General features: G+C 41.3%; 2 protein-coding genes across 2 annotated transcripts in view; both read right to left on the bottom strand.

Annotated features, from left to right (window-relative positions):
- Nucleotides 1-4,207: 4,207 nt before the first annotated feature.
- Nucleotides 4,208-6,142, bottom strand: LOC118488248 (extensin-like). Its single transcript, XM_035985506.1, has 2 exons — nucleotides 4,860-6,142; nucleotides 4,208-4,214 (listed from the first exon to the last, which is right to left on the bottom strand). The coding sequence occupies exons 1-2, from the start codon at nucleotides 6,140-6,142 to the stop codon at nucleotides 4,208-4,210; spliced, it is 1,290 nt and encodes a 429-aa protein (XP_035841399.1).
- A 7,277-nt stretch (nucleotides 6,143-13,419) lies between these two features.
- Nucleotides 13,420-27,898, bottom strand: part of LOC118488249 — a 37,608-nt gene continuing 23,129 nt past the window's right edge. The window contains exon 3 of the mRNA XM_035985507.1: nucleotides 13,420-13,911. Within this exon, the coding sequence (XP_035841400.1) occupies nucleotides 13,420-13,911 (492 nt within the window). The remainder of the gene's footprint in view (nucleotides 13,912-27,898) is intronic.

The raw sequence follows: 27,898 nt of genomic DNA on the forward strand, positions 1-27,898 counted from the left end.
ACCATATAATGCCTCGAAAGGCGCAGCCTTAATACTAGTATGGTAGCTGTTGTTATAGGAGAACTCTATCAATGGTAGGTGGTTATCCCAACTGCCACCTAAATCAATCACACATGCTCGAAGCATGTCTTCCAATGTTTGGATGGTACGCTCACTCTGTCCGTCTGTCTGCGGATGGTAAGCCGTACTAAAGTTTAAGCGCGTGCCCAAAGACTGTTGGAAACTCTTCCAAAAATGAGAGGTGTATCTCGTATCTCGGTCAGAGATAATCGACACTGGTACACCATGTAGAGCTACGATCTTATCCACATACAATTGAGCTAACATGTCAGAGCTGTAAGTTTCCTTAATGGGAAGGAAATGTGCTGACTTGGTTAGCCTATCTACTATAACCCATATAGTATCGTTTCCCTTCCTTGTCTTGGGCAATTTGGTGATAAAATCCATTGTCACCATTTCCCACTTCCACGTGGGAATTTCAGGTTGTTGAAGCAAACCTGACAGCTTCTGATGCTCAGCTTTGACTTGCGCACAAGTCAGACATTTAGCTACATACGCAGCTACAGACTTCTTCAAACCAATCCACCAGTAGTTTGCCTTTAGATCCTGGTACATCTTATCAGCACCAGGATGAACGGAATATTTGGAGCTGTGGGCTTCCTGGAGGATAACATCTCGAAGTCCTCCATAAACAGGAACCCATATTCGCCCATTCAGTCTTAGCATTCCATCCTTGTCATAGGATAACTGCTCCTCAGTTACTCCTAGCTTTTCTTCAGGATAGTTAGCTTCCAACACAGCTTCCTTCTGTGCAGCTAACACCCTTTCGTTCAAACTATTCCTTATTTCTATGCGCTTGGCATTGATTCTTATTGGCTTCACTCTTTCTTTTCTGCTTAAGGCGTCAGCAACTACATTCGCCTTGCCTGGATGGTATCTTATCTCACAGTCGTAATCATTTAAAGTTTCCATCCATCGTCTTTGTCGCATGTTCAATTCCTTCTGATTGAACAAATGTTGAAGGCTCTTGTGATCCGAATAGATTACACACTTGGTTCCATACAAGTAGTGTCTCCAAAGTTTCAATGCAAATACAACGACACCCAGTTCCAAGTCGTGGGTGGTGTAGTTTTTCTCGTGCACCTTTAGTTGTCGTGAAGCGTAGGCAATGACCTTGCCTCTTTGCATGAGTACACAACCCATGCCAGTGTGTGACGCGTCGCAATACACCACGAATTCTTCTATACCATCGGGTAATGTTAAAACTGGTGCATTGCTCAACTTCTTCTTCAGAACGTCAAAGGATTCCTGCTGCTTAGGGCCCCAATCAAACTTGATCTTCTTACGTGTCAACGAAGTTAGGGGCGCAGCAATCATTGAAAAATTTTCGATGAATCGCCTATAGTATCCTGCTAATCCTAGAAAACTGCGAATCTCGGTAGGTGTCCTTGGCTCTTGCCAATTCATAACTGCTTCTACCTTAGCGGGATCTACTTGGATACCACGCTCACTTACCACATGTCCAAGGAATTGGACCTCTCGAAGCCAAAATTCGCACTTTGAAAATTTGGCATAGAGCTTCTCATGATGTAGAAGTTTGAGAATACAACGAAGGTGTTTCTCGTGGTCAGCTTGGTTCTTAGAGTAGATAAGGATGTCGTCAATAAAGACGATGACGAATTTATCCAAATAAGGCTTGCAGACGCGATTCATGAGATCCATGAATGCGGCTGGTGCGTTAGTGAGCCCAAAAGGCATCACTAGGAACTCGTAATGTCCATAACGAGTCCTAAACGCTGTCTTGTGTACATCTTCATCCTTGACCCTCAACTGGTGATAGCCTGACCTCAAGTCGATCTTTGAAAAGTAGCTTGCCCCTTGTAATTGATCGAACAGGTCGTCAATCCTAGGCAAAGGATACCTATTCTTGATGGTGACTTTATTAAGCTCGCGGTAATCGATGCACAGACGCATCGATCCGTCCTTCTTCTTGACAAACAAAATCGGCGCTCCCCAAGGAGACGAGCTAGTTCTAATAAAACCTTCAGCTAACAGATCATCTAACTGCGTCCTTAACTCCTTCATCTCCGTTGGTGCCAACCTATATGGTGCTCTCGCTACTGGCGCCGCACCCGGAATGATGTCAATTCGAAACTCCACTTGCCTATCCGGCGGTAAGCCAGGTAGTTCGTCCGGGAAAACTTCAGGGTAATCCGAAATGACAGGGATATCCTCAACCTTTGGCTTTGGCTCATCAACAGTAACTTGTGCCATGTAAATGACACAACCTTTCTGCAGACATCTGGATTCCTTGAGCATGGACACTTGCTCAGGCAATCCATGCTGGGTATCTCCTTGGATAGTGAGTGACTCACCGGACGGAGTTTTAACTACTACTTGCTTTCTGTTGCACACAATCTGGGCTTGGTTATGTGACAAACAATCCATACCTATCACTACGTCAAAACCAGCTAGCTTAAAGGGAAGTAAGGATAATGGAAAAGAGTGATTCCTAATGGATATAACACATCCATCTAAAACAGTTGAGGCGGTTTCTATGGTTCCATCAGCTAATTCCACCTCATACTTCACACTTAAGGCCTTTACAGGCAATTTTAACAATTCACAGAACTTATTATCTACAAAAGACTTATCTGCTCCAGAATCAAACAAGACTCTAGCAAAAACATCGTTTACAAGAAAAGTACCTGTAATAACGTTGTCATCTTGAACTGCTTCCTTAGCGTCCATCTTGAAGACTCTTGCATTGGTCTTCTTCCCATCATCGGCTTTCTTAGCGTTCTTTGGGCAATTAGACTTTATGTGCCCTTTCTTGTTGCAACCGTAACATGTTGCATCCTTCAGACCCTTACACTTCAAAGTCGTATGATCAGTTGATTTGCAGATTCCACAAGGTCTCGTGTGGGACTGCGATTTCGACTCTAAGCGACATTTCCCAAAATGATTCTTCTTGCAGGTTTTGCATTTGGGCTTATCCCCCGATTGTTGCCCATCTCTCTTAAATCCCGACCCTTTCCTATGGTCGTTATTCCCTCGGTGTCTCTTCTCTGATCTTCGTGAGGTATCGTCCTCATGCTTCCTCTTATTCTCTTCCGAGTTCCTAAGTGCTCTCAACCTGACCACGTCTTGGGTGAGAGAGAGAGATAGATCAGCTACTGATCTGAACGTTGTAGGCCTCGATGCCTTAACACTTGCCTTAATCTCAGGGGCCAAACCCCTAATGAAACGGGCAATCCTTCTCGGCTCTGGGGTTACCAAGTATGGAACCAATCGAGATAGAGTATTGAAAGTGGTGAGGTATGCCTGGCAGTCTAGATTTTTCATCACCAAAGATACGAAGTCTGACTCGATCCTTTCAACTTCATGTTGTGGGCAAAAATTCTCTTTAATAAGGGCTACGAACTGATCCCATGACATACTGTAAAGTGTGGCCTTTCCGGCAGCTTGTAAGAGAGATTTCCACCACGCTAGTGCGTCCCCTTTGAACGATTGGGATACGTACTTCACTACATCCCGATCAGCACACCCGCTGATATCTACCACTGTATCCATTTCGTCCAACCAGGTCATGCAGTCAACCGCTCCCTTCTCCCCAGTAAAGTCCCGGGGTTTACATGAGACGAAGTATTTGTATGTACATGACTTACCATGCGGTTCTGACTTATGCTCAACTTCCCTTGAGGGAACACTGTTTTGGTTGGATGAATGTCGCTCATCATCCTTCTTGAGCTCATCTTTCTTAGATGCATCCTTCTTAGAGAGTGGTTTGGTATGAGCCTCCGAATGACCCTTGGTCTTGGAATGTGGCGCGGACCGGGCCCTACTTCGGGTCCTACTTGGTTCACTATATTGCCTTTCAATGGCTTTGGCAACAACATTTTCTACTAATGCTTGTAGCTCCGCACCAGTTATATGTATTCTAGTGTTATCTGGGCCTTCCTCTGGGTGACTGTTTACTTCTTCGGACTTAGCCATGTGGCTTTAGGTGCTACATAAAAGTAAGGACAAGGTCTATTTAGAAGCCTAAACAGTATTATCGTTCTTGACGATTTATTAACCATGGTAAATAAGAGCCAGATTAGTTAATTAGTTTCATTCAGGACTTTTTATTAGCTACTTTACCCTAGAATGAATTATATATTGGCACAATAGGCCTAGTCACTTGGACAAATTTCTAAATTTGAATCTAGATTCTATAGGATTAAAATTTGAATAGTTAAAACAAATCAATCCTTTTTCTTGGCAGGGGGTCTAGAAATCACGGCTGCCTTTTTGTTTTATATGACATTAATTATAACCCGTAGGCATTATGTCACAATCAAATATATCTATATAGAATATGGATTTTGGATCATTTATTAAAAGGGTGACATGTGTGATTTTTACGGATCACACTAGCCAAGAACGTTAACATGTTTACAGATGTTAACAGAGATTTGAATCTTTTTAACAGGTTCTACCATATTGGCCAGGTCTTTAATATGACATTCGAGCTAGGTTTTACCTTTTTAAGATTCTTATTATTAAAATGGTAATTAAATAATAATTGCTATTTTTCATTTATTCGTATATTATATTTATGCATATAATTTAAAAATGCAAAACTTAAATTAACCATTTCAAATAAAATTAACTAACAAGAGTTTGCCCTAAACGGGACTTTTACACAAATAACATACCCACGCAGGGGCTAAACTAATAAACAAACCCACGCAGGGGTCAAACAGAAACAAACAAACCCACGCAGGGGTAGAACAGAAAGGAAAAAATATGCCCACGCAGGGGCAGAGTACAGAAATAAATGTCCTCGTAGGGACATGATTAAATAACTAGCAAACAAAGGATTTAGTAGTCCTTCTTGCTTTTTTCCCTTGATTAAATCCACCATCTTCTTAAACATCCCACGATTATGCCGACGCTCTTCCCGTAACTCATGCCGCATCTCACGTCGCACATCATTTATCCCTTGAAGGATTTCTTGAACTTGTGGCGGCGACATCATCGGTGCCGGCGGTGGTAGCGGATATTGCGATGGTTGAGGAGGCTGCGGCTGCTGATATCCATATGATGGGTATCCATAGGTCGATTGTCCCGTAGCCCAGGGACCTCCAAAAGTACCTTCCGGATGTAGAGAGTTGTAGTTCGCAACTACCCAGTAGGGATCCTCTGTAAAGTTATAACCTGGGGGAAACGTCTGCTCGAAGGGATTATATGCTGCCGCGCTAGTATAAGCAGGGATTGGGTTCCCGAAATCCTGTGGTGGTGGTGGCGCGATTGGCGCTGACGTTACTTCTGAGACGGGATGTGAAGACTCTCCCATCTCTGGTTCTTCGTGAAGTGGCGAGTACCGGCTGCTACCTGAATGTGGAGGGGTGTCGATGCGTATTCCCCCTCGTGTGGACACCCGTGCGTTCGTTCGTCTTCGCCTTGGAGGCGGAGGAGGCAAAATCGGAGGTGGTGGCGGCGGTGGAGTGACTACATCACGCCGGAAATCCTCAGAAGGATTTTGCTGCTGCTGTGGCTGCTGCTGCTGCTGGGGGTGCAAGGGAGAGCTGTGTTGCGGCTGGTGCAGGGGAGAGTTATGGTAACTAGGGGTAAATACCCAGTCATGCTGCCTGAATCTCACCTCAAATCTGTGGGGACCATTGTATGGTGATCCCACAAATGGTGACCCATCAGAAATCTCGATAGGGTGGTTCGGAGTTCCAGATGGTGGCATTGAGGGATCGGTATCTTCATCGACCTCCATTGCATTGTCGCCAGGGAAATGGTCTTCTGGTCCAAGTGGGTTAAAACCCATAGGTACATCAAGGTAGTCAGCAGGGTTGAACAGGCCTTGGAAAACAGGTGATGGTTGGTCAAAGGGTGATTGGTGTCCTTGGAGAGGAATATAGGACTGGTGAGAGTTGTGGGGCTCATTTTCGGATTGAGGCCCAAAGGAGTGTGGGATAGAAGGCGAGGTACTCAGTGAAACCGAGTGCCTTGCGGGTTCAGTAAAAGACCTCCACAGATTTTGAGCATCTGTGTTATGGGAGCCTGAAGGTGTTCGCCTGTGCGAAGGTCCGGCTTCATGGTCGTTTGGGGCTGCATATGCTCCTTGTCCCCTTCCTCTTCCTCTCATACGTGGCGGCATTTTGGTGAACCTGTCAAAAATCAAACAAGTGACACAACAAAATATATATAAGACAAAGTTAGAAAATAAGACAAATTTTGGATATTTCCTAAAGTCTTTGTCTAGACTCAAGAATCGAGGAATGTGCAATTGTGTAACTGAGATTAAACACAAAAGGCTAGTGTTTAATTCACTCAGAGTTGGCTCTGATACCAACCTGTCACACCCCTAATTTCCACGTGTCACCGGTGGGCCCGGTGGGTAGTATAGTGACGTAGTTGGCATCATCATAGACAAACAACACAATATATAAATGCACAGCGGAAGCAAAGATAGATTCATTTCAACTTTAATAGAGTGTAATATTAATTATCACTAATAGTTGAAACGGATCCACAGGCGGATCAAAATAAAAATAAGATATTGTTCAACAGATTTATTGTCATCCAAGCTTGCGAGACTTATTGTGGACGCTCTAGAAGATAGCCAGCCTATTTCGTGTAGTACCTGCACTTAACCTTTTGGGAAAATACGTCAGTTTACACTGGTAAATACAATTTAACTGACTCATTTTAAAAAGGTTGAAAATTGATTTAAATGCACATAGCATAAAAATATTTTTATAACTTGGAATAATTATGCAATATAATCTTGTAAGGGATTTACATGTTACTTATGCGTTCAGTAGCCCGATCCGTAGACCGGGTTAAAGATTAATAGACACACCACAATATAGAGTTATACACTGACGGGTGTACGCCTACACCCCGTGCTCAGGTCGTGGCCATCTCGTAAGATGATGCCAAGGATATCCGGGACATGGTCATTAACCCCCCAAAGGCTTTAAGCAATAAAACACATTCAAAACAAGGCATCTCAATAAATTTAACCTCTATTCGATTAAAGAATTCGATGCCGGACCAAGCGGTATTTTATATACCGTATCCCAAGCCCGTATAGGGAAATAAGTTAAAGTATTTACCTTGGTAAGTATAAATCACAACTAGCAAGTGAAGGTAGCTTTTACTGGTTCTTCTATTCTGGAACAAAGGTTTATAATAACCTATTAGATTCCTAACGGATCTTTATTTAAGCCTAAGCTTAGACCGGTTAGTTTTAAGGACGATACGGTTCAAACGCACGATTAAGCAAAGACCGGGTAGAACGTGATTTAGACCCGACAAGTTTGAATACTTGTATAATATGGGTATGCTAAATACATTCTGGATTTTGAGACAAAAATGATAATGTTTGACCCGTTTCGGTCAATTTATGCAAACTAGTTACATAAACCGAACCGAACGCTAAAAGTGCGTTACGGGTCTCCATAAGAGTCATATGCAAGTTCCCTGAGATAATATGCTCTAAATATGTCATAATATCAGTAAGTTATGTTCTATTATGCCCCGAATGAATTTAAACTCAACTTATGCCTTATAAGGGCATTTTAGTCATTTAAAAGATTATAAAAGAGTTAATTTGTAATCTGAGTTGTAGGTCTGATTCATACAGTAAAAATACTTAATTTAACCTATTATAATAGTAGGGTATGACCCATATATGAAATTTATCATTTAAAATCAAACTATGCACCTTAGGGGTATTTTGGTAATTTCACAAGGGCTAAAAGTGTCAAAACTGGAAACCTGAGTTCAAAAACTTATACTTACTGTTATTTTATAAAAATATACTAAGAATATCAGTAGGTATCAACCTTATATGTTTAATATGGTTATAGCGCATACTAGGCGTTAAAAACGCTTAAATAGGCGATTTAGAGCCGTTTACGGATTTTCAAAAGAAAGCTGATATTTTTATATTTCCAGAATGCTCAAAATAATTTATTTAACAAATGAAATCAGTGGAAAAAGGTTTGGGGTCAAAAAGATTTATAAAACTCATTTTATGGCTTAAAAGGGTAAATTCGGTATTTACCGAATTAAACTTAGAGACCTATGATACGATCAGCCAAAAATTAAATAAAAATCTCCAAAAATCCCAAAATATTATATAACATCAGTGGGTAACAAGTTTGATATTAAAAAGTGGGTTTAAATAGGCTATCCGTTAATTACGCCGTTTACTTAACATAAAGCTTTCAAATTACGATATTGAGCATAACTCTAAATCTGGACCTCAAACTGATATCAAATTTTTGTGCAAGTTTATAAATCAGCAACAACCATTTCTACTCTCTCACTTTTTCAAAAATCGCGTTTTATAGCAAAAAGGGCAAAATAGTCCTATTTAAGCATAAACCGGTAACATGCATATGAATCGGATAAGTGTTGAACCAAGTTGTAAAATCTCAGAGAATTGTACATATATAAAAATGGTCCAAATTAAGCCCTAAGGCAGATCTCAAACATGCATGCACGGATCCTAATCGAGAGTCAAAGAAAAAGTCATTTTATGAGACTTTCGGTTCCGATCCGGGTTTAACTAAAAATTGTCGAGTTGATCATGATGAAACATGTTCTTACATTAATTCCAAAGTTATTTTGATGATCAAACAGGTTGCATGTGATCTACATTACTATTTATGCTAAATTTTGCAAAAACACATTCTGTTGACTTTTTAAGAAAAGCTTTGACTCGACAATCGTCATGCTTAGAGTGAGAATCTAAAAATACCCTTTTGAGGGTTTGTTACCTACATAAATACCAACTTGTAGGTACTTTCAATTCGAGAAATGACTGAGCCATTTTCGTTTAATCGTAAAGTCAAACTAAATTTACGACAGATTGACTTTCGGTTGAATAACTAAGCTAGAACGAATTAGAGAAGGGTATGAACACTTACAAGAGTCCTAATGACAAGTAGGAAGCCCTATGAACCCTTGATGATGACCAGAGAGCTCCAGAATTGCTCTTGTGAATATTTGAGAATGCAAGTGTTCTTGGTTTACTACTTCAAGACCCTTTTATGCAGATTTTAATGTGTTGTGAGGCTGCCACAATAGTCTAGGGAGGTTGCAAGATGGTTACAAGTGCCCTTACATGCATGAAATCCCATTGGTGAGGACCTGGAGTCGGTTACAGCTGGATACAACTCGCAAAACAGACCTGGAACTGGCAGTTGGCTGTTTTCTGTCGCTGGGCAGGTCATGCGGCCCGCTTAAGGGTGCCAGGCGGGCCGCCTGGCTTCATCTGATCCACAAAAAAACCTTTTTAAAGTTTGCGTTTTGGTCCTTGGTCCTTTGTTACGAGGTTTTGGCTATCTATCTTGCTCATTAAACCCTCAAACATGATTTTTAAGGACCTTGGGACATTTACAAACATGGTAAAGTCCTTGGTTAACTTTGCGCTCACCCGAAAAGTCACGAAATTCACGTTGACGCATTTAACCCTTCGTGCACGGTTTTGATCATAACTTTCTCATACGATAACGAAACTTCATGAAATTTTTACCACATATTCTAGTAAGTATATTTTATCATTACAAAGCTTCGGGTTTGCCAAAAGATCCCTCAGAGGTATAAATTCAACATGTTGACATGTTTAGCCCCTGTAGTTTGTAATTCCTCACTTTCTTACATTTTCCGCTTCGTATGATCCATGATTTATCCGTTTGAGATTATAAACACCATGTAGGGTTATTGTAGAGCCTATCTTTCCATTGTTGACACTTTGGACCCTTATATTTCCATAGTTTCACTGTTTGTCAACTTTAGTCCCTCTAAAGTATGTTTTCACATATCCAAAGCCTATGCCCCGTTATTGCATTATTGGACGTAAATTTCCGAGGTGTTACAAATCACCAAGATCTAAGTGTTCTTGGGTGATGTCATCATGGTGTTCTTGAAGAACATCAAACTTTGGCATCATTCAACCATGAATAGCTTAGATCTAACCGATTTCCACATAAACAAGTTAAGATCTATCATAGATCTAAACATTTTCACGATGTGAAGGATTGAAAGAAGGATTTCCAACTTTCTTTCAACTCTTTTACACTCAATGCCTTCAAACCGATAGAAACGGAGCTTGAACCGGCTAACTAATCATTCAAACGGTTAAAAGGTTCAAGATTCAGGTTCTATAAACAAGGTTCACCGATTTCGGGTTAAACTCCAAACCGACATTCCGAACCGTTCACCGGCCGGACTTGGGTGATTCCTGTTCGAGCTAAAGAAACAAGTAGGAACGGAGGTTATCATAGTTCAACACGTTGTCAAGATACCTTGAAAGAATAACAAATAAACAAACAGCCAAGTGTTAGACGAAAGGCCGACCAGGTCAGAAATGCTGGCCGAACGGCTAGGCTGTTCGAACAGCCAAACGAATCGGACATGCCAGCCGATCGACCGGGCCAGCCGATCGGCTAGCACATGGTCCCACACCTTATAAAATTTCATGAAGTATAGTATTGAGGAAGAGATGCTCGATCGAACTGTGTTTGGTGAACATTACTCTTCGGATCATGAGATACTACTCTTCAACACTTAATCGTTTTCACAACTCGTTCGTAGTAGGGAATGCCAGCCGATGGAACAGACTGTTCGATCAAGTGACATTCAGTTGAGGACTAATTCTGAAGATTCCAGCCGATCGAGTGAGCTAGCCGATCGAGTGAGCTAGCCGATCGAACGAACCGTTCGATCGATCGACTTGAAAGGTAGGAACACCTCAGTGTTCTCAAATGCTGCAACGAAAACTTCAAAAGTTCAAATCCTCAAACACAAACACACCAGAGGAAGAAACAATCCACTCGAATGGTCCAGCCGATCGAGGCTACCGGCCGATCGAACAGGACTGTCCAATCGGATATACCAGCCGATCGAACAGGCCGTCCGATCGAACCTGCCGTTCGATCGACCAGCCTATTCGATCCATTCACACTTGTTACTTTCCACGTTATTCATTGTTGTGCTATCAAACTATTCAGGCTAACCCTACTCCCAGCGCTCCCTTCAATCCATAATCAATCACTGTGAGTATACTCGAACCCTTTTTGCTTTAGCACTTTTGGGTGTTACATACGTTACTTATCAAAATCACAATCGAACACACTATTCAAACTATTTGAACGCTAACCGATTACATGTATTACGTGATTGAATGTATGCTTGTTATTATGTTTACACGTGGAAAGCTGTCTACCTGCCTTAGCAACGTAGTACTATAGTTTGGACTCAGCACCCGTTCACACGGGGGTTGTTAAGGACAATTTACTTGCATGATTTACGGTGGTGATCATGTATTGCGAACTGTCTCAGACAGTCAACCCGCAGTCATTGGTATTGATAGGTCCATGTCGATAATTTACATGCATCATTGCCCTCTGTGCACGTGCTGGTTATGCGTAAACTATTCGAACTCTATATGCTATTATCAAACTTGTATGCTCACCTTTACATTATATGTATTGACTTTATTTTAACGTATGTGACAGGTGTTTAGGATGCTTACTTGCTTTCCCTGCTGTGAAATCGAGGCTAGGGAGTCTAGAAATAATAAACATTTGTCTGCAATAATTAAATCTGAGTTGTCGGAACGGAATTACTTGTCTTGTTGCTTCTATGATAACTTGTTATTTATTTGGGATACGGTATGGGACGTGTCATTTAAACTAAATTTATATTATAGTTGTTGTGGAAACTTCTGGACAATCTGTTTCGCTCAGTGCCGCGCCCCGATGATTCCGCCATCGGTTGGGGTGTGACAACCAGATCTGCCGCCATCACCACCTCATCACCTTCATCCTCTCTATCTCTTGACCCGTGACCTAACCACCACCACCACCACCGGATCTGCCGCCATCACCGCCCCATCACATTCACCCTATCTCTCTTGACCTGCGACCCAACCTACCACCACCACGCCCTCTCTCTCTTGATCGGTTGTTAACAGATGAAGAGTATTTGATATTAGTGAGATTGTGAGGGGATGAAGGTTAAGAATGAGAATGAAGGGGTTGTGGAAGTCTTGATTTTGTAGGTCATCAGAGGATTTAACTGAAAATTTTGTAGGTGGTTTTATTTCAGATGATTTAAAGAGGGTTGAGGGGATAGTGTGAGTTGAGAGAGAAATGGAGGGGTTGAGGGTAAATATTAAAGCTTTTTTTTCTAAATTTAGTTTAATTTAATTGGTAAAAAGACTAAACTACCTTTATTTGATAGGATTTAACTGAAAATTTTAACTAAGTTAGTGGTAAAGGACGTAGGGTGTAATTGGTTTTACAAAAAAAGGACTGTGACTGTAATTATTGAAGTTAAAGGCTATCCATTGCAATTTGATACAAACATAAAGGACGAAAAGTGTAATTTTTCCCAAAAGAAAATGTACTACCCCGGTATGTCGATCGTAGTATTTCCTTGTGTTCATTAACGTAAGGAGCAATACATGTCATGTGTTGTAATACAACAAAATGTGCAAGTTGTAAAGAATCGTAACTTGGGGTTATTGTTCTCATACCAATAACCCCTTTCCCTTGAAGTCTACTCGAGTGACGAGATTGAGGAACACCAATACTTTTGACACTATCGAAATAACCTGTGAATAAGGTAAGCATTGCATTATTAATTAAATTTAACAAAACTAAAATATTGTAAAAGTTATGATATCATACCTGTGCAGAACTCATTCACTTCTTCAGAAGTATATCCTTCAACAATACTACCCTCGGGTCGATTACGATTTTTTACATAACCTTTTAAGAAACCCATGTATCTTTCAAAGGGGTACATGTAGCGTAGAAACACAGGACCGCAAGACTGAATTTCTCTTACGACATGGATCACCAGGTGAACCATCACATCAAAAAAGGATGGTGGAAAATACATCTCAAGTTCACAGAGTGTGACGATAATTTCTGTTTGCAAACTTTCTAGTGACTGAGGATTTATTATTTTCGAATGAATCGTGTTGAAGAACAGACAAAGTTTTGTGATTGTACGTCGGATCTTTTCCGGTAACGATCCACGGATTGCAGTAGGAATCATATGTGTTATCAAAACATGACAATCATGAGACTTCATACCAAGCAATTTATAGTCTTTCAATGACACCAACCTTTTTATGTTTGCAGAATAGTTGGATGGAACTTTAATACCGTGTAAACATTCACAAAACATTTTTTTTCCTTTGTTGACATTGTGTAGCACGCCGGTGGCAGAAAAAAACCCTTAGGTTGCGCAACAGGATAGAGCCCTTCACGTATTCCCATTTCTTGCATATCTTTACGGATATTGATCCCATCTTTAGTTTTACCGGGAATGTTTAACAACAAGCCAAGCAAACTCTCACATACATTTTTCTCGATATGCATAACATCTAAGCAATGTCTAACTTGTAAATGCTTCCAGTAAGGCAAATCCCAAAAGATAGACTTTTTTTCCAAATGCCTGGCTCCAAACGAGATTTTTCCCCAACTCGACGTTTAAATTTCTGACTTTTGAGAACGCATCAAATTGTTTCCTTACTTTTCCGTGCTCTGGTTTTCCATCAAACTCTAGAGCTTTGTTCCAGTAAATGTGATTGATTGGAAGGAATCTTCGATGTCCCATGTATACGGTTTTTTTTTTGCAATTACTTAACCACATTGAACTCCTGTCATCTTCACAAACAGGACAAGCAAGTTTACCTTTGGTACTATATCCTGACAAATTACCGTATGCTGGAAAATCACTTATGGTGCAAAAAATCATGGCATGCAAATCAAAATATTCTTTCTTATAAGAATCATACACGTTGACACCTGGACTCCATAGGGTTTTAAGGTCATCTATCAATGGAGCCAAATAAACATCAATGTCATTACCAGGTTGCTTCGGACCCTGAATCAACAACGACATCATTATGTATTTTTTTTTCATGCATAACCACGGTGGAAGGTTGTAGATGCAAAGAAGAACCGGCCATGTACTGTGGCGACTGCTCATGTTTCTGAAAGGGTTGATCCCGTCTGAGCTAAGTCCAAATCGTATGTTTTAATCTCTTTGCCAAATTCTGGATACCTATTATTAATAGTTCTCCATTGGGGTGAATCTGCCACATGTCTTTATTTTCCATCATTTATACGGTCATCTGAATGCCAACGTAACAATTCTGCTTCCTTTTCGTTTGCAAATAACCGTTTCAGTCTCGGTATAATCGGGAGATACTGTCACACCCCCAAAATCCACCTGCTGAATACCACCGCTTGAGAGCGTGACTGACCAGGATCAAGCCACCAATCATATCGAACACAGCATTTAATAATAAAAGTAGATAACGTAATTCATCACGACACGATTGATGTTCAAAACCAAACTTTGTTTAAGTAGCGGAAGCATGTAAATAAACCCAACATAATAAGAATATATGAAATGTCATAAGTGTTTAATTAAGCATTCATGATCCATGCTCCACAACGACCTGCTCCTCCCTGTGCAAGCTCCATGTATCTAACGACCTGCAAGGCATGTAACAGAGGATCAACAACTAGTTGAGCGAGTTCACAGGAAGTAAATGCGTAATAGTAAGTTCGTTTGTAACATGTGGCTCTACTGGGCCGGTAGTACGTTCTATTGGTGGGGGCTTCCCATGTATATCCACTAGACTATTCGTAACCATAAGTGTTCTTCACAACCGAGAACAGTAGTACGTACAAGCTTTACGTAGGTTTTACGTAAGTGTCCTTCTGTACTCGAGGACAGTGGTACGCGTGGGATTTACGTAGGTTTTACGTAAGTGTTCTTCCTGACTCCGGAAGACAGTAGCATGTTATTGTTTACGTAGGTTTTACGTAAGTGTCCTTCCTGACTCCGGAAGACAGTAGCATATTTCCTGTTTACGTAGGTTTTACGTAAGTGTCCTGCTTAACCCGAGGACCATGGTAGATAGTCTAGTAACCGAGTATGTACGCGTAATTGTTCGATTCTATCATTCAACCCATTCCCTATCCCCCGGGAATCCCATGCCTTAGTAAGAGTGTGAACTCACCTTGGTTTGCTCGGTATGCTAAACTTTGTGCTCGTATACAATCAATCAAAGCCTAGAGTATGCATATGTATACAGTCAGTTCATGTTGGTGAAGTTTAACATTCAATCCCAGTCGCTAAGTGTACAGGGTAGTTAACATCAAGTAACACGTAAACAATTATTCAATTTCATACAACTGGTGCTCCCCGTATTTGGATTCTTAATCTAATCTAACATGAGTTATCAATTTACAGACATGATAAGCTTAGTTGAGTTAATACAGTTAGCATGCTTAACTAAGTTAATCACATAACAGGTTTATCAAACTAGCAGAGTTACAAACTAACAGAGTTTAATTAACTAACAGTGTTAGAGTACAATAGCATATAGGCCGAAAACACTTGTTGTACGAAATCACTTAGTGGCGAAAACAAAGGTTTGGCGAAAATCATTTTTGGACGAAAACCCTTTTGGGCCGAAAACCCTTTTTGGTTTTCGTCGGCTTGGAGTGTGACGAAAACACTTAAGTGTTTTCGTCCAGCTTGTGTTTTCGTCTTGTTTACTGATCATCATCACTAACAGTTACAAGTTTCCCAAAACCCTAAATAATTCTAACAACTACATCGATTACATCATGTACTCATTTAATCAACCAATTCATGAAGACTTATGAATTGCTAAATCATCATACGGCCATGATCATCATTCGACATCAGCAAATATTCGACATATGTCTTAATATAGGCCATAATTTGCCAGTCATTTATCATTGTATCCTCAAAATATCAAAATCATTCACTAAATAGTCAACGGCATATGACAAGTTGTCGGATCATCATCATCATCATGCTAAACAAGAATAAAGGTTGAAAACAAATTACCCATCACATGCTTTCTGACTATTCCATGTATAAATATAAATGCTATGACCGACAATGTATAGTGATATCTATCCACATTGGCTGCACTTTCAATACATTTCAAAATCACATGTTCATCATCATAACTTCATAAATTCCAACATGGCCGACAATTGTTGAATGTTCTAATGGTATTATTGGACCAAAATATGTAAAGGGACTGCCACATTATTCACATGCAACCTTAGATCTCAATCCTATTGGACCTCTAACTCAACTGCTACATCAATTTTTATTATAGATCACATGCGATTCATAATAAAAGTTCTAGATCCATACTTTCACATGAAAACACATAGGCTATAACATAATAAATTATTACCAACAGGAAAGGATCATACTAACCGAATAAAGAACAATCAAACAAAAAAGGATCTAACTTCGAATAAGAGAAGGGCAGCCGTCGGGTTTCATAGGAGAGCGAGAGAGAATGTGAGAAGTAGTTAGGGTTTGCCGATTAACTTTTGCGTAGAGGAAAGTATTATAACCGAACATTGCTGGGCCAAAGCCCAAGCTGTTTTCGTCGGCTTCATCTTGGACGAAAACACTTGGTTGTTTTCGTGGGGAGGGTGTTTTCGGGTGGGGTGTTTTTGAGTGGGAGGTTGTTTGGCAAAAGTTCCACTTTTAATCACACAATAATAATATGAAACATATCTCGCATAAACACTTAATACACACCATATGTAACATATCAATCACAATACAGTTTAACATATTACAACGTGCACAGTTGTGAAACAAACAAGTCGTGTAAACAAACCGCCTAAACGATTAACGTGCAATAAATGCGAAGGTGGAAATCTTGGAAACTCGAGTTGTCACATTATCCCCAACTTGAAAGAAATTTCGTCCCGAAATTTAGCATGCGGTTACTGAGGAAGCTAGGTGAGTTGTATCGTTTACTGGTTTTCCTGCGGTGTCACATCATCCCCCCGTTGATTTGGAATTTCGTCCCGAAATTCTGCAGTAGTAGCTTCCGCCTCAGTAGTGGTTGCATTGGTTCCGAATAACTGGGGATACTTGAGTTTCATTTGATCTTCACGCTCCCAGGTGAACTGTGGGCCGCGACGGGAGTTCCAACGAACTCGAACAAGAGGGATTTTCGTGTTCTTGAGGACCTTAACATCCTGGTCCGTGATTTCAACAGGTTCCTCGACGAACTGCAACCGCTCGTCAATAGTGAGTTCCTTAAAAGGAACTATGAGGGTCTCATCTGACAGGCACTTCTTCAGATTCGACACGTGAAATACATTGTGAACTGCACCGAGTTCAGCTGGTAGGTTTAGCTTGTAGGCCACTTTGCCTATTTTCTCAATGATCTCGAACGGTCCGACATACCGCGGATTTAGTTTACCCCGTTTGCCAAAACGAACCACACCCTTCCAGGGTGAGACTTTTAGTAAAACCCGGTCCCCGACCTGAAATTCCAACGGTTTCCTACGCTTATCCGCGTATGCTTTCTGACGGTCGCGTGCTGCCGCCATGCGTTGTCGTATTTGTGCAATCTTTTCTGTGGCATCCACTACAATCTCCGGACCCGTGGTCTGACTATCCCCCACCTCTGCCCAACAGAGAGGTGACCGGCATTTACGCCCGTACAATGCCTCGAATGGAGCGGCTTGTATGCTGGTGTGATAGCTGTTATTGTATGAGAACTCCACCAAAGGGAGGTGCTTTTCCCAGCCGTTGCCGAAGTCTATAACACATGCCCGAAGCATGTCTTCTAGAGTTTGAATCATTCGCTCAGACTGCCCATCCGTCTGAGGATGATACGCTGTGCTCATGTCTAACCGTGAGCCGAAAGATTTGTGCATTGCTTGCCATAGCTCTGACGTGAATCGTGCATCCCGATCCGAAATAATGGAGGTGGGCACCCCGTGCCTCGAAACAACTTCCTTAAGATAAACGTCTGCGAGGGTGGAGAACTTATCCGTTTCCTTTATAGCCAGGAAGTGTGCAGACTTGGTGAGTCGATCCACGATCACCCATATGGTATCATTCCCATGCTGGGATCTGGGTAGGCCTGTAACGAAATCCATGGAAATTTCTTCCCATTTCCATTGCGGTATCTTGGGTTGCTGTAGTAGGCCCGCTGGTTTCTGATACTCCACTTTGACTTTTGCACATGTCAAACACTTGCCAACGTAAGTCGCTATGTGGCCTTTCATGCCAGGCCACCAGTATGTTGTTTTGAGATCGTGGTACATTTTATCCGACCCTGGATGTACCGAGTAGCGAGACTTGTGCGCTTCATCCATCACAAGTTCTCGTAAACCGCCATATAGTGGTACCCAAATACGCCCTGTTACATAGTAGGCGCCGTCTTCCTTTTGTTCCATTCGATGCCTTGAGCTGCGTAAGTGTAACACCTCGAAAAATTTCGTCCAATAATGTCTTGACACGTGTCATAAGGTTCCGGTATGTGAAAACAAACTTTAAAGGGACTAAAAGTGACAAGCGGTGAAAACTATGGAACGTAAGGGTCCAAAGTGTCAACAATGGATAAATAGACTCTATGATAACCCTACATAATGTTTATAACCTTAAACGGATGGTTCATGGATCATACGAAGCGGAAAATGCCCAAAAGTGAGGAATTACAAACTATAGGGGCCAAAAGTGTCAACATGTTGAATTTATACCTCTGAGTGAACTTTTGGCAGACCCGAAGCTTTATAATGCTAAAATATACTCACTAGAATATGTGGTAAAAATTTCGTGAAGTTTCGATAACGTATGAGAAAGTTATGGCCAAAACCGTACTTGAGGGTAAAAGCGTCAACGTCGAATTTCATGGCTTTTCGGTTGAGCGCAAAGTTATCCGAGGACATTACCATGTTGGTAAATGTCCCAAGGTTCTTAAAAACCAAGATTTAGGGTTTACGAGTCAAGATAAGCAGCCAAAACCTCGCGTGCGAAGACAGGGACCAAAACTGCCAACATTTGAAAATGTTTGGACCTGCAGAACCCCAGGCGGCCCGCCTGGGCTGCCTTAAGCGGGCCGCATGGCCTGCCCAGTAACAGAAATTCGCGAAAATTGCAAATTTGGTCCGAATTTGAAGTGTGTAACAGCTGGTAGCACCTCCAAATGCTCCAATTAAATCCCTTGCATGCCTATGGCAACAGTAACCTATCCTCAATCTCTGATTTCCTCCATAAATCAGATCAAAAGTTCCATTCCTTGGCATTTGCATTTGTGAACAAGAGCTCTCAACTTGCAAGAACACTCTCAAGACTTCTGGAGCATTTCTGAACGTCAAGGCAACATCCTAGTGTTAACTAAGCATCAATAGGACCTTTGTAAGCTTCTATATCAGTCTCAAATTCGTTCATGCTTTGATTATTGCTAAAAGTCAAACTGATTGTTCTTATACTTTGACTTTCTGATTAAACGAGTTTTACTCAGTCATTTCTCAAATTGAAACCACATATATGTTGGTATTTATGTGGGAAACAAACCCTCAAAAGGGTATTCACTGATTCCCACTTTATGCATGCTAATTGTCGAGTCAAACTTGTTTCTAAAAAGTCAACAGAAGTTGTTTTTGCAAAAATAAGCTTAAATGGTAATGTATAGGACATGCAATCTGTTTGATCATCATAAATAACTTATGATATATATAAGAATGTGTTTTATCATCATCAACTCGACAATCTTTAGTATAAATACGAATCGGAACCGAAAGTCTTGTAAAACGACTTTTTCGTAGACTATCGATTCGGATTCGTACATGCATGTTTGAGATCTGTATTGGAGAGTATTTTGAACCATTTTTATTTTGGTAGGACTCTCTGGAATTTTTGTTGCTTGAGTCTATATTTAGCCGATTCATTTGCATGTTTCCGATTATGCTTAAAAATTGACTATTTTGCCCTTTTTGATATAAAACATGATTTTTGGAAAAGTGAAAGAGTAGAAATCTTTATTACTAATATATAAACTTGCACCGAAAATTTCGGATCAGTTGGTGGTCCAGATTTTGACTTATGGCCAATAGCGTAAAAATAAAGCTTTATGTTTAATAAACGGCGTATTTCGCATATAACCCATTTCAAGCCACGTTTTGATACAAAACTTTTTACCCACTGATGTTATATAATATTTTGGGATTTTAGATGATTTTTATTTAATTTTTGGCTGATCATATCTTAGATCGCTAAGTTATTTCGGTTTATGCCGGTTTTGACCGTTTAAGCCATAAAATGAGTTTTATACATTCTTTTGACCCGAAACCTTTTTCCACTGATTTTATATGTTAAATAAATTATTTTGAGCATTCTGGAAATATAAAAATCTCAGCTTTCTTTTGAAAACCCGGAAACGGCTCTAAATCGTATTTTAAGCGTTTTTAACGCATAGTAAGCGTTATACTCATTTTAAACATATAAGACTCATACCTACTGATGTAATTGGTATATTTTCATATAGAGTTAATTACTGTTTTCGTCCCTGTGGTTTGTCAAAAATCACTATTTCAGTCCATTAGTTTAAAAAATTGCGATTTCAGTCCCTGTGGTTTCACTTTCGTAACCATTTCAGTCCACCTTGTAACCATTTCAGTCCCTGTACTTGACAGAATAATGGATTGAAATGGTTATGAAAGTGAAACCACAGGGACTGAAATGGTTACGAAAGTGAAACCACAGGGACTGAAATCGCAATTTTTAAACTAATGGACTGAAATAGTGATTTTTGACAAACCACAGGGACGAAAACAGTAATTAACTCTTTCATATAATAACAGTAAGTATAAGTATATGAACCCAGATTTCCAGTTTTGGCATTTTTAGCCCTTGTGAAATTACTAAAATACCCCTACGGTGCATAGTTTGATTTTTAAATGTTAAGTTTGGTATATGGATCATACCCTACTGTTATGATATGTTAAATGGAGTATATTTACTGTATAAACCAGACCCGAAACTCAGATTTCTAATATGACTCTTTTATAATCTTTTAAATGACCAAAATGCCCTTCTAAGGCATAAATTGAGTTTAAAATTATTTCGGGCAATATAGAACATAACTTACTGATGTTATATCATATTTAAAGCATATTATCTCAGGGAACTTGCATTTGACTCTTTTGCCTACCCGTAACGCCCTTTTAGCGTTCGGTTCGGTTTACGTAACTAGTTTGCGTAAATTGACCGAAACGGGTCAAACGTTATCATTTTTAACTCAAAATCCAGAATGTATTTAGTATACCCATATTATACAAGTATTCAAACTTGTCGGGTCTAAATCACATTCCATCCGGTCTTTCGCTTAATCGTGCGCTTGTACCGTATCACCCTTAAAACTAACCGGTCAAAGCTTAAGCTTAAATAAAAGACCCGTTAGGAATCTAATAGGTTATTATAAACCTTTGTTCCAGATTAGGAGGCCCAGTAAAAGCTACCTACACTTACTGTTTGTGATTCATACTTGCTCAGGTAAATACATTTTTGACTTATTTTCCCTATACGGGCTTGGGGTACGGTATGATTGGTTTTACACCCCCAGCCAGCACAACTCTCCCATGCACCAGTCTTACCACGGTTCTCCCGTGCACCCTCAGCGCCACTCTCAGCAGCAGCAGCTTCAGCAGCCGCCTTTGCAGCAGGACCCATCTGAGGCCTTTTGGCGCGACGTGATCACTCCGTCGCCACCACCACCACCGGTTTTGCCTCCTCTGCCTCAGAGGCCAAGGAGGAACGCGCGTATGTCTACGCGAGGAGGGATTCGCGTTGCCACCCCTCGACATTCAGGTAGCGGCCGCTACTCGCCGCTCCACGAGGAGTCAGAGATGGGAGAGCCGCAGAACTTTGGAGAGCCCATCCCTGCGTATGCTAGCGCAGCGCAGTTCAACCCTTTTGAGCCGACTTTTCCTCCCGGTTATGATTATACGGGAGATCCCTACTGGTTAGCTTCAGGCTACAACCCTCTCAATCAGGAGAGTACTTTTGGAGGTCCCTGGGCTACGGGACCATCAGCTTTTGGATTCCCACCGCAGGGATACCAGCAGCCGCAGCCTCCACAGCCACAGCAGTATCAGCCACCGCCGCCGGCGCCGATGATGTCGCCACCGCAAGTCCAAGAAATCCTGCAAGGGATACACGACGTGCGACGGGAATTACAAAATGATCGCCGACACAACCGCGGTATGTTCAAGAAGATGGTTGACTTGATTAAGGGTAAGAGTAAGAGGGATTATTAAATCCTTTGTTGTCCGCTCTTTTACTCATGTCCCAGCGTGGACATTTATTCCTGTATTCTACCCCTGCGTGGGTATATTTCTCTTATTCTACCCCTGCGTGGGTATGTTGTTCTGTTAACCCCTGCGTGGGTTTGTTTTGTTTTATTTGTTGTTGTTGTTATTGGTTTAGCCCCTGCGCGGGCATGTTATTCATGTTATTTGAATTAAAGTCCCGTTTAGGGCAAAGATGTACTAGTTACTTTATTTAAAATTTGAAATGGTTAATTTGAATTTCTCATTTTATTTATATACATGAAATTAATATTAAAATAAATGGAAAATATCAATTTTTATTTGATTTGCCATTTTAATAAGAATCTTAGTAAGGTAGAACCTAGCTTGAATGCCTTATTTACAGGCCTAACCAATATGGTAAAACCTGGTTGAAAAGATTCAAATCTCTGTTAACATCTGAAAACATGTTAACATTCCTGGCCAAGCGTGATCTGTAAAATCACACAAGCCACCCTTTTTAATAAATTATCTACAGATTATATCTGTACGCAAGTCTGTTTATGACTTGATACCTACGGGTTATGACTATGTCATATAGTGGCAGTTGTGGTTTATGACTCCCTGCCTAGTAAAGGATTAATTGTTTAATTATACAATGCTAACCCTATAAAAATCTAAATTTATAATTTAGTAAGTTGTCCGAAGTGACTAGGCCTATTGTGCCAATATATATATTTCATTCCAAAATATAGTTGCTAATAAAAGCCTTGAATGAAATTAATTAAATTAACTATTATGGTTATTAATACCATGGTTAATAAATCGTCTAGAACGATAATACTGTTAGGTTTCTAAATAGACCTTGTCCTTTTATGTAGCTTAAAGCTACATGGCCAAATCGGAGGAGACCAACAGTCATTCTAGAGAACACCCAGATAATACCAGGATTCACGTCACTGGTGAAGAATTGCAAGCACTGATAGATAACGCTGTTGCCAAAGCTATGGATAGGCAATTCAGGGAATCTAGCGGTACTCGGAGTAGGACCCGAACAGTATCGCACGTAAAGCCCAAGACTTATTCTGAGGCTCATAGTAAGCCACCTTCTAAAAAGAGTGAGCCGAAGAAGGATGAGGAGGATAATCACTCCTCCAACCACAGCAGCATCCCAAAGCAAGAAGTCAAGCTGAAACATGATACGCACAGCAAGTCCTGTACGTACAAATATTTCGTATCTTGCAAACCCAGAGATTTTACTGGGGAAAAAGGAGCAGTTGACTGCATGACATGGCTGGATGAGATGGATACTGTGGTTGATATCAGCGGGTGTGCTGATAGGGACGTCGTGAAGTACGTGTCCCAGTCGTTCAAGGGAGATGCGTTAGCATGGTGGAAGTCACTCCTACAAGCTGCCGGTAAGGCCACACTGTACGGTTTGTCATGGGAACAGTTTGTGGCCCTGATCAAAGAGAATTTCTGCCCGCAGCATGAGGTCGAAAGAATCGAATCGGATTTCGTATCTCTGGTTATGAAGAACCTCGATTGTCAAGCGTATCTTACTACGTTCAACACTTTATCTCGGTTAGTGCCTTATCTGGTGACCCCGGAGCCGCGAAGGATTGCTCGATTTATTGGGGGTCTGGCACCGGAGATAAAGGCAAGCGTCAAGGCTTCAAGGCCTATGACATTTAGATCCGTAGCTGATCTATCCCTCTCCCTCACTCAAGATGTAGTCAGATTGAGAGCTATGAAGAGCTCAGAGGAAAACAAAAGGAAACGTGAGGATGACACCTCACGAAGATCTGAGAAACGACACAGAGGAAACAACGACCATAGGAAAGGGTCGGGATCTAAGAAAGGAGATCATCAATCGGGTGAGAGACCAGATGCAAGACCTGCAAGAGACACCATTTTGGGAAATGTCGTTTGGAGACGAAATCCCAGTCTCAAGAAAAGCGATGTGGAATCTGCAAGTCCACAGACCATAAGGCATTGGATTGCAAGAAGATTAAGGATGCAACTTGTTTTGGTTGCAACGAGAAAGGGCACATCCGGCCAAATTGCCCAAAGAATGCGAAGAAAGCCGATGAAGGAAAGAAGACTAATGCGAGAGTCTTCAGAATGGACGCCAAGGAGGCAGTTCTTGACGACAACGTCATTACAGGTACGTTCCTTGTAAATGATGTTTTTGCTAGAGTCCTATTTGATTCAGGAGCTGATAAGTCGTTTGTAGATGATAAGTTCTGTAAATTGTTGAACCTTCCTGTTAAGACCCTAAGTGTGAAATATGAGGTGGAATTAGCCGATGGAACCATAGAAACCGCCTCGACTGTTCTAGATGGATGTGTTATATCCATTAGGAATCATTCTTTCCCGTTATCCTTGCTTCCCTTTAAGCTAGCTGGATTCGATATAGTGATAGGCATGGATTGGTTAGCGCAAAACCAAGCCCAGATTGTGTGCAACAGAAAGCAAGTAATAGTTAAGACTCCGTCTGGTGAGTCACTTACTATTCAAGGAGATACCCAGCATGGATTGCCGGAGCAAGTGTCCATGCTCAAAGCATCCAGATGCATGCAGAAAGGATGTGTCATTTATATGGCACAAGTTACTATTGATGAGCCGAAGCCAAATATTGAAGATATCCCTGTCATCTCGGAATATCCTGAGGTATTCCCTGAAGAACTACCCGGTTTGCCACCAGATAGGCAAGTGGAGTTTCGGATAGACATCATTCCAGGCGCTGCGCCTGTAGCAAGAGCACCATATAGATTGGCACCAACGGAGATGAAGGAGTTGAGGACGCAGTTGGATGATTTGTTAGCTAAAGGTTTTATTAGACCTAGCTCGTCTCCTTGGGGAGCGCCAATCTTGTTCGTTAAAAAGAAGGATGGGTCGATGCGTCTGTGCGTCGATTACCGTGAGCTTAACAAGGTCACTATTAAGAATAGATATCCGTTACCCAGGATCGACGATCTGTTCGATCAGTTGCAAGGAGCAAGCTATTTCTCAAAAATCGACCTGAGGTCAGGTTATCACCAGTTGAAGGTCAAGGAGGAAGACGTACACAAGACAGCGTTTAGGACTCGTTATGGACATTACGAGTTCCTAGTGATGCCGTTTGGGCTCACTAACGCACCAGCCGCATTCATGGATCTCATGAATCGTGTCTGCAAGCCCTATCTAGATAAATTCGTTATCGTCTTTATTGACGACATCCTTATCTACTCGAAGAGCCAAGCTGACCATGAGAAACACCTTCGTTGTATTCTCAAACTTCTGCATCAAGAGAAGCTTTATGCCAAATTTTCGAAGTGTGAATTTTGGCTTCGAGAAGTCCAATTCCTTGGACATGTAGTAAGCGAGCGTGGTATCCAAGTAGATCCCGCTAAAGTAGAAGCAGTCATGAACTGGCAGGAGCCGAAGACTCCTACCGAGATTCGCAGTTTCCTCGGATTGGCAGGATATTATAGGCGATTTATCGAGAACTTTTCAAGAATTGCTGCGCCCCTAACTTCGTTGACTCGTAAGAAGATTAAGTTCGATTGGGGCCCTAAGCAGCAGGAATCCTTCGATATTTTGAAGAAGAAGTTGAGCAATGCTCCAGTGTTGACATTGCCCGATGGCGTAGAAGAATTTGTGGTGTATTGTGACGCATCACATACTGGCATGGGCTGTGTACTCATGCAGAAAGGCAAAGTCATTGCATAGCTTCTCGACAGCTCAAGGTGCACGAGAAGAACTACACCACCCACGATTTGGAATTGGGTGCAGTGGTATTTGCTTTGAAGCTATGGAGACATTACTTGTACGGAACCAAGTGTATAATTTATTCGGATCACAAGAGTCTTCAACACTTGTTCAATCAGAAGGAATTGAACATGCGTCAAAGGCGATGGATGGAAACTTTAAATGATTATGACTGCGAGATAAGATACCATCCAGGCAAGGCAAATGTAGTTGCCGACGCCTTAAGCAGAAAGGAAAGGGTGAAACCAATCAGAATCAATGCCAAGCGCATTGAAATAAGAAATAATTTGAATGAAAGGGTGTTAGCTGCACAGAAGGAAGCTGTGTTGGAAGCTAACTATCCTGCAGAGAAGTTAGGAGTAACTGAGGAGCAGTTATCCTACGACAAAGATGGAATGCTACGACTAAACGGACGAATATGGGTTCCAGTTTATGGAGGACTTCGGGATGTTATCCTCCAGGAAGCCCACAGCTCTAAATATTCCGTTCATCCTGGAGCTGATAAGATGTACCAGGATTTGAAAGCAAACTACTGGTGGATTGGTTTGAAAAAGTCAGTAGCTGAGCATGTAGCTAAATGTTTGACTTGTGCGCAAGTCAAGGCTGAGCATCAGAAGCCGTCAGGTTTGCTTCAACAACCTGAAATTCCCAAGTGGAAATGGGAAATGGTGACAATGGATTTCATCACCAAGTTGCCAAAGACGAAAAAGGGAAATGATACCATATGGGTTATAGTAGATAGACTGACTAAGTCAGCTCATTTTCTACCCATCAAGGAGACGTATAGCTCCGATATGTTGGCTCAATTATACGTCGATAAGATTGTAGCGCTACATGGTATACCTATATCTATTATCTCCGATAGAGATACTAGATATACGTCGCATTTTTGGAAGAGTTTCCAGCAATCGTTGGGCACTCGTTTGAATTTTAGTACGGCTTATCATCCTCAGACTGATGGTCAGAGTGAGCGTACTATTCAAACTTTGGAAGACATGCTTCGTGCATGTGCGATCGACTTGGGTGGTAGTTGGGATAAGAACCTACCACTGATTGAATTCTCCTACAACAATAGCTACCATTCCAGCATAAAGGCTGCGCCTTTTGAGGCCCTATACGGTAGAAAGTGTAGATCGCCCATTTGTTGGGCAGAAGTTGGGGATGTCCAGTTGTCTGGACCAGATATCGTTTTTGAAACGACAGACAAGATCGTGCAGATTCGCGATCGTTTGAAAGCTGCCAGGGATAGGCAGAAAAGTTATGCGGATCCTAAGCGCAAAGATTTTCACTTCGATGTAGGTGATAAAGTATTGCTTAAAGTATCGCCCTGGAAGGGTGTGATGCGATTTGGAAAGAAAGGCAAGCTAAGCCCGAGATATATAGGACCTTTCGAGATTATCGAACGTGTCGGGTCAGTCGCCTACAAGTTAAACTTGCCTGAAGAGCTTAGCGCTATTCATAATGTGTTCCACATCTGTAATTTGAAGAAGTGTTTCGCTGACGAATCACTGGTTATACCGCATACAGACATACACATAGATGAGAGTTTGAAGTTCGTAGAAAAACCTTTGTCGATTGAGGATCGACAGGTGAAAAAGCTTCGAAGGAAGCACATACCTGTTGTAAAGGTCAAATGGGATGCCCGTAGAGGCCCCGAATACACGTGGGAAGTGGAATCCACGATGCAAGAGAAATATCCCCATTTGTTTCAATAAATCTCGAGGACGAGATTTCTTTTAAGGGGGTGAGGATATAACACCTCGAAAAATTTCGTCCAATAATGTCTTGACACGTGTCATAAGGTTCCGGTATGTGAAAACAAACTTTAGAGGGACTAAAAGTGACAAGCGGTGAAAACTATGGAACGTAAGGGTCCAAAGTGTCAACAATGGATAAATAGACTCTATGATAACCCTACATAATGTTTATAACCTTAAACGGATGGTTCATGGATCATACGAAGCGGAAAATGCCCAAAAGTGAGGAATTACAAACTA

Source organism: Helianthus annuus, chromosome 16, assembly GCF_002127325.2.
Source record: "Helianthus annuus cultivar XRQ/B chromosome 16, HanXRQr2.0-SUNRISE, whole genome shotgun sequence".
In the NCBI taxonomy this organism is placed as follows: Eukaryota; Viridiplantae; Streptophyta; class Magnoliopsida; order Asterales; family Asteraceae; genus Helianthus; species Helianthus annuus.

What these genes read in the sequence shown, in the direction of transcription:
- LOC118488248 (XM_035985506.1), bottom strand. Translation starts at nt 6,142, where the DNA reads ATGAGAGGAAGAGGAAGGGGACAAGGAGCATATGCAGCCCCAAACGAC.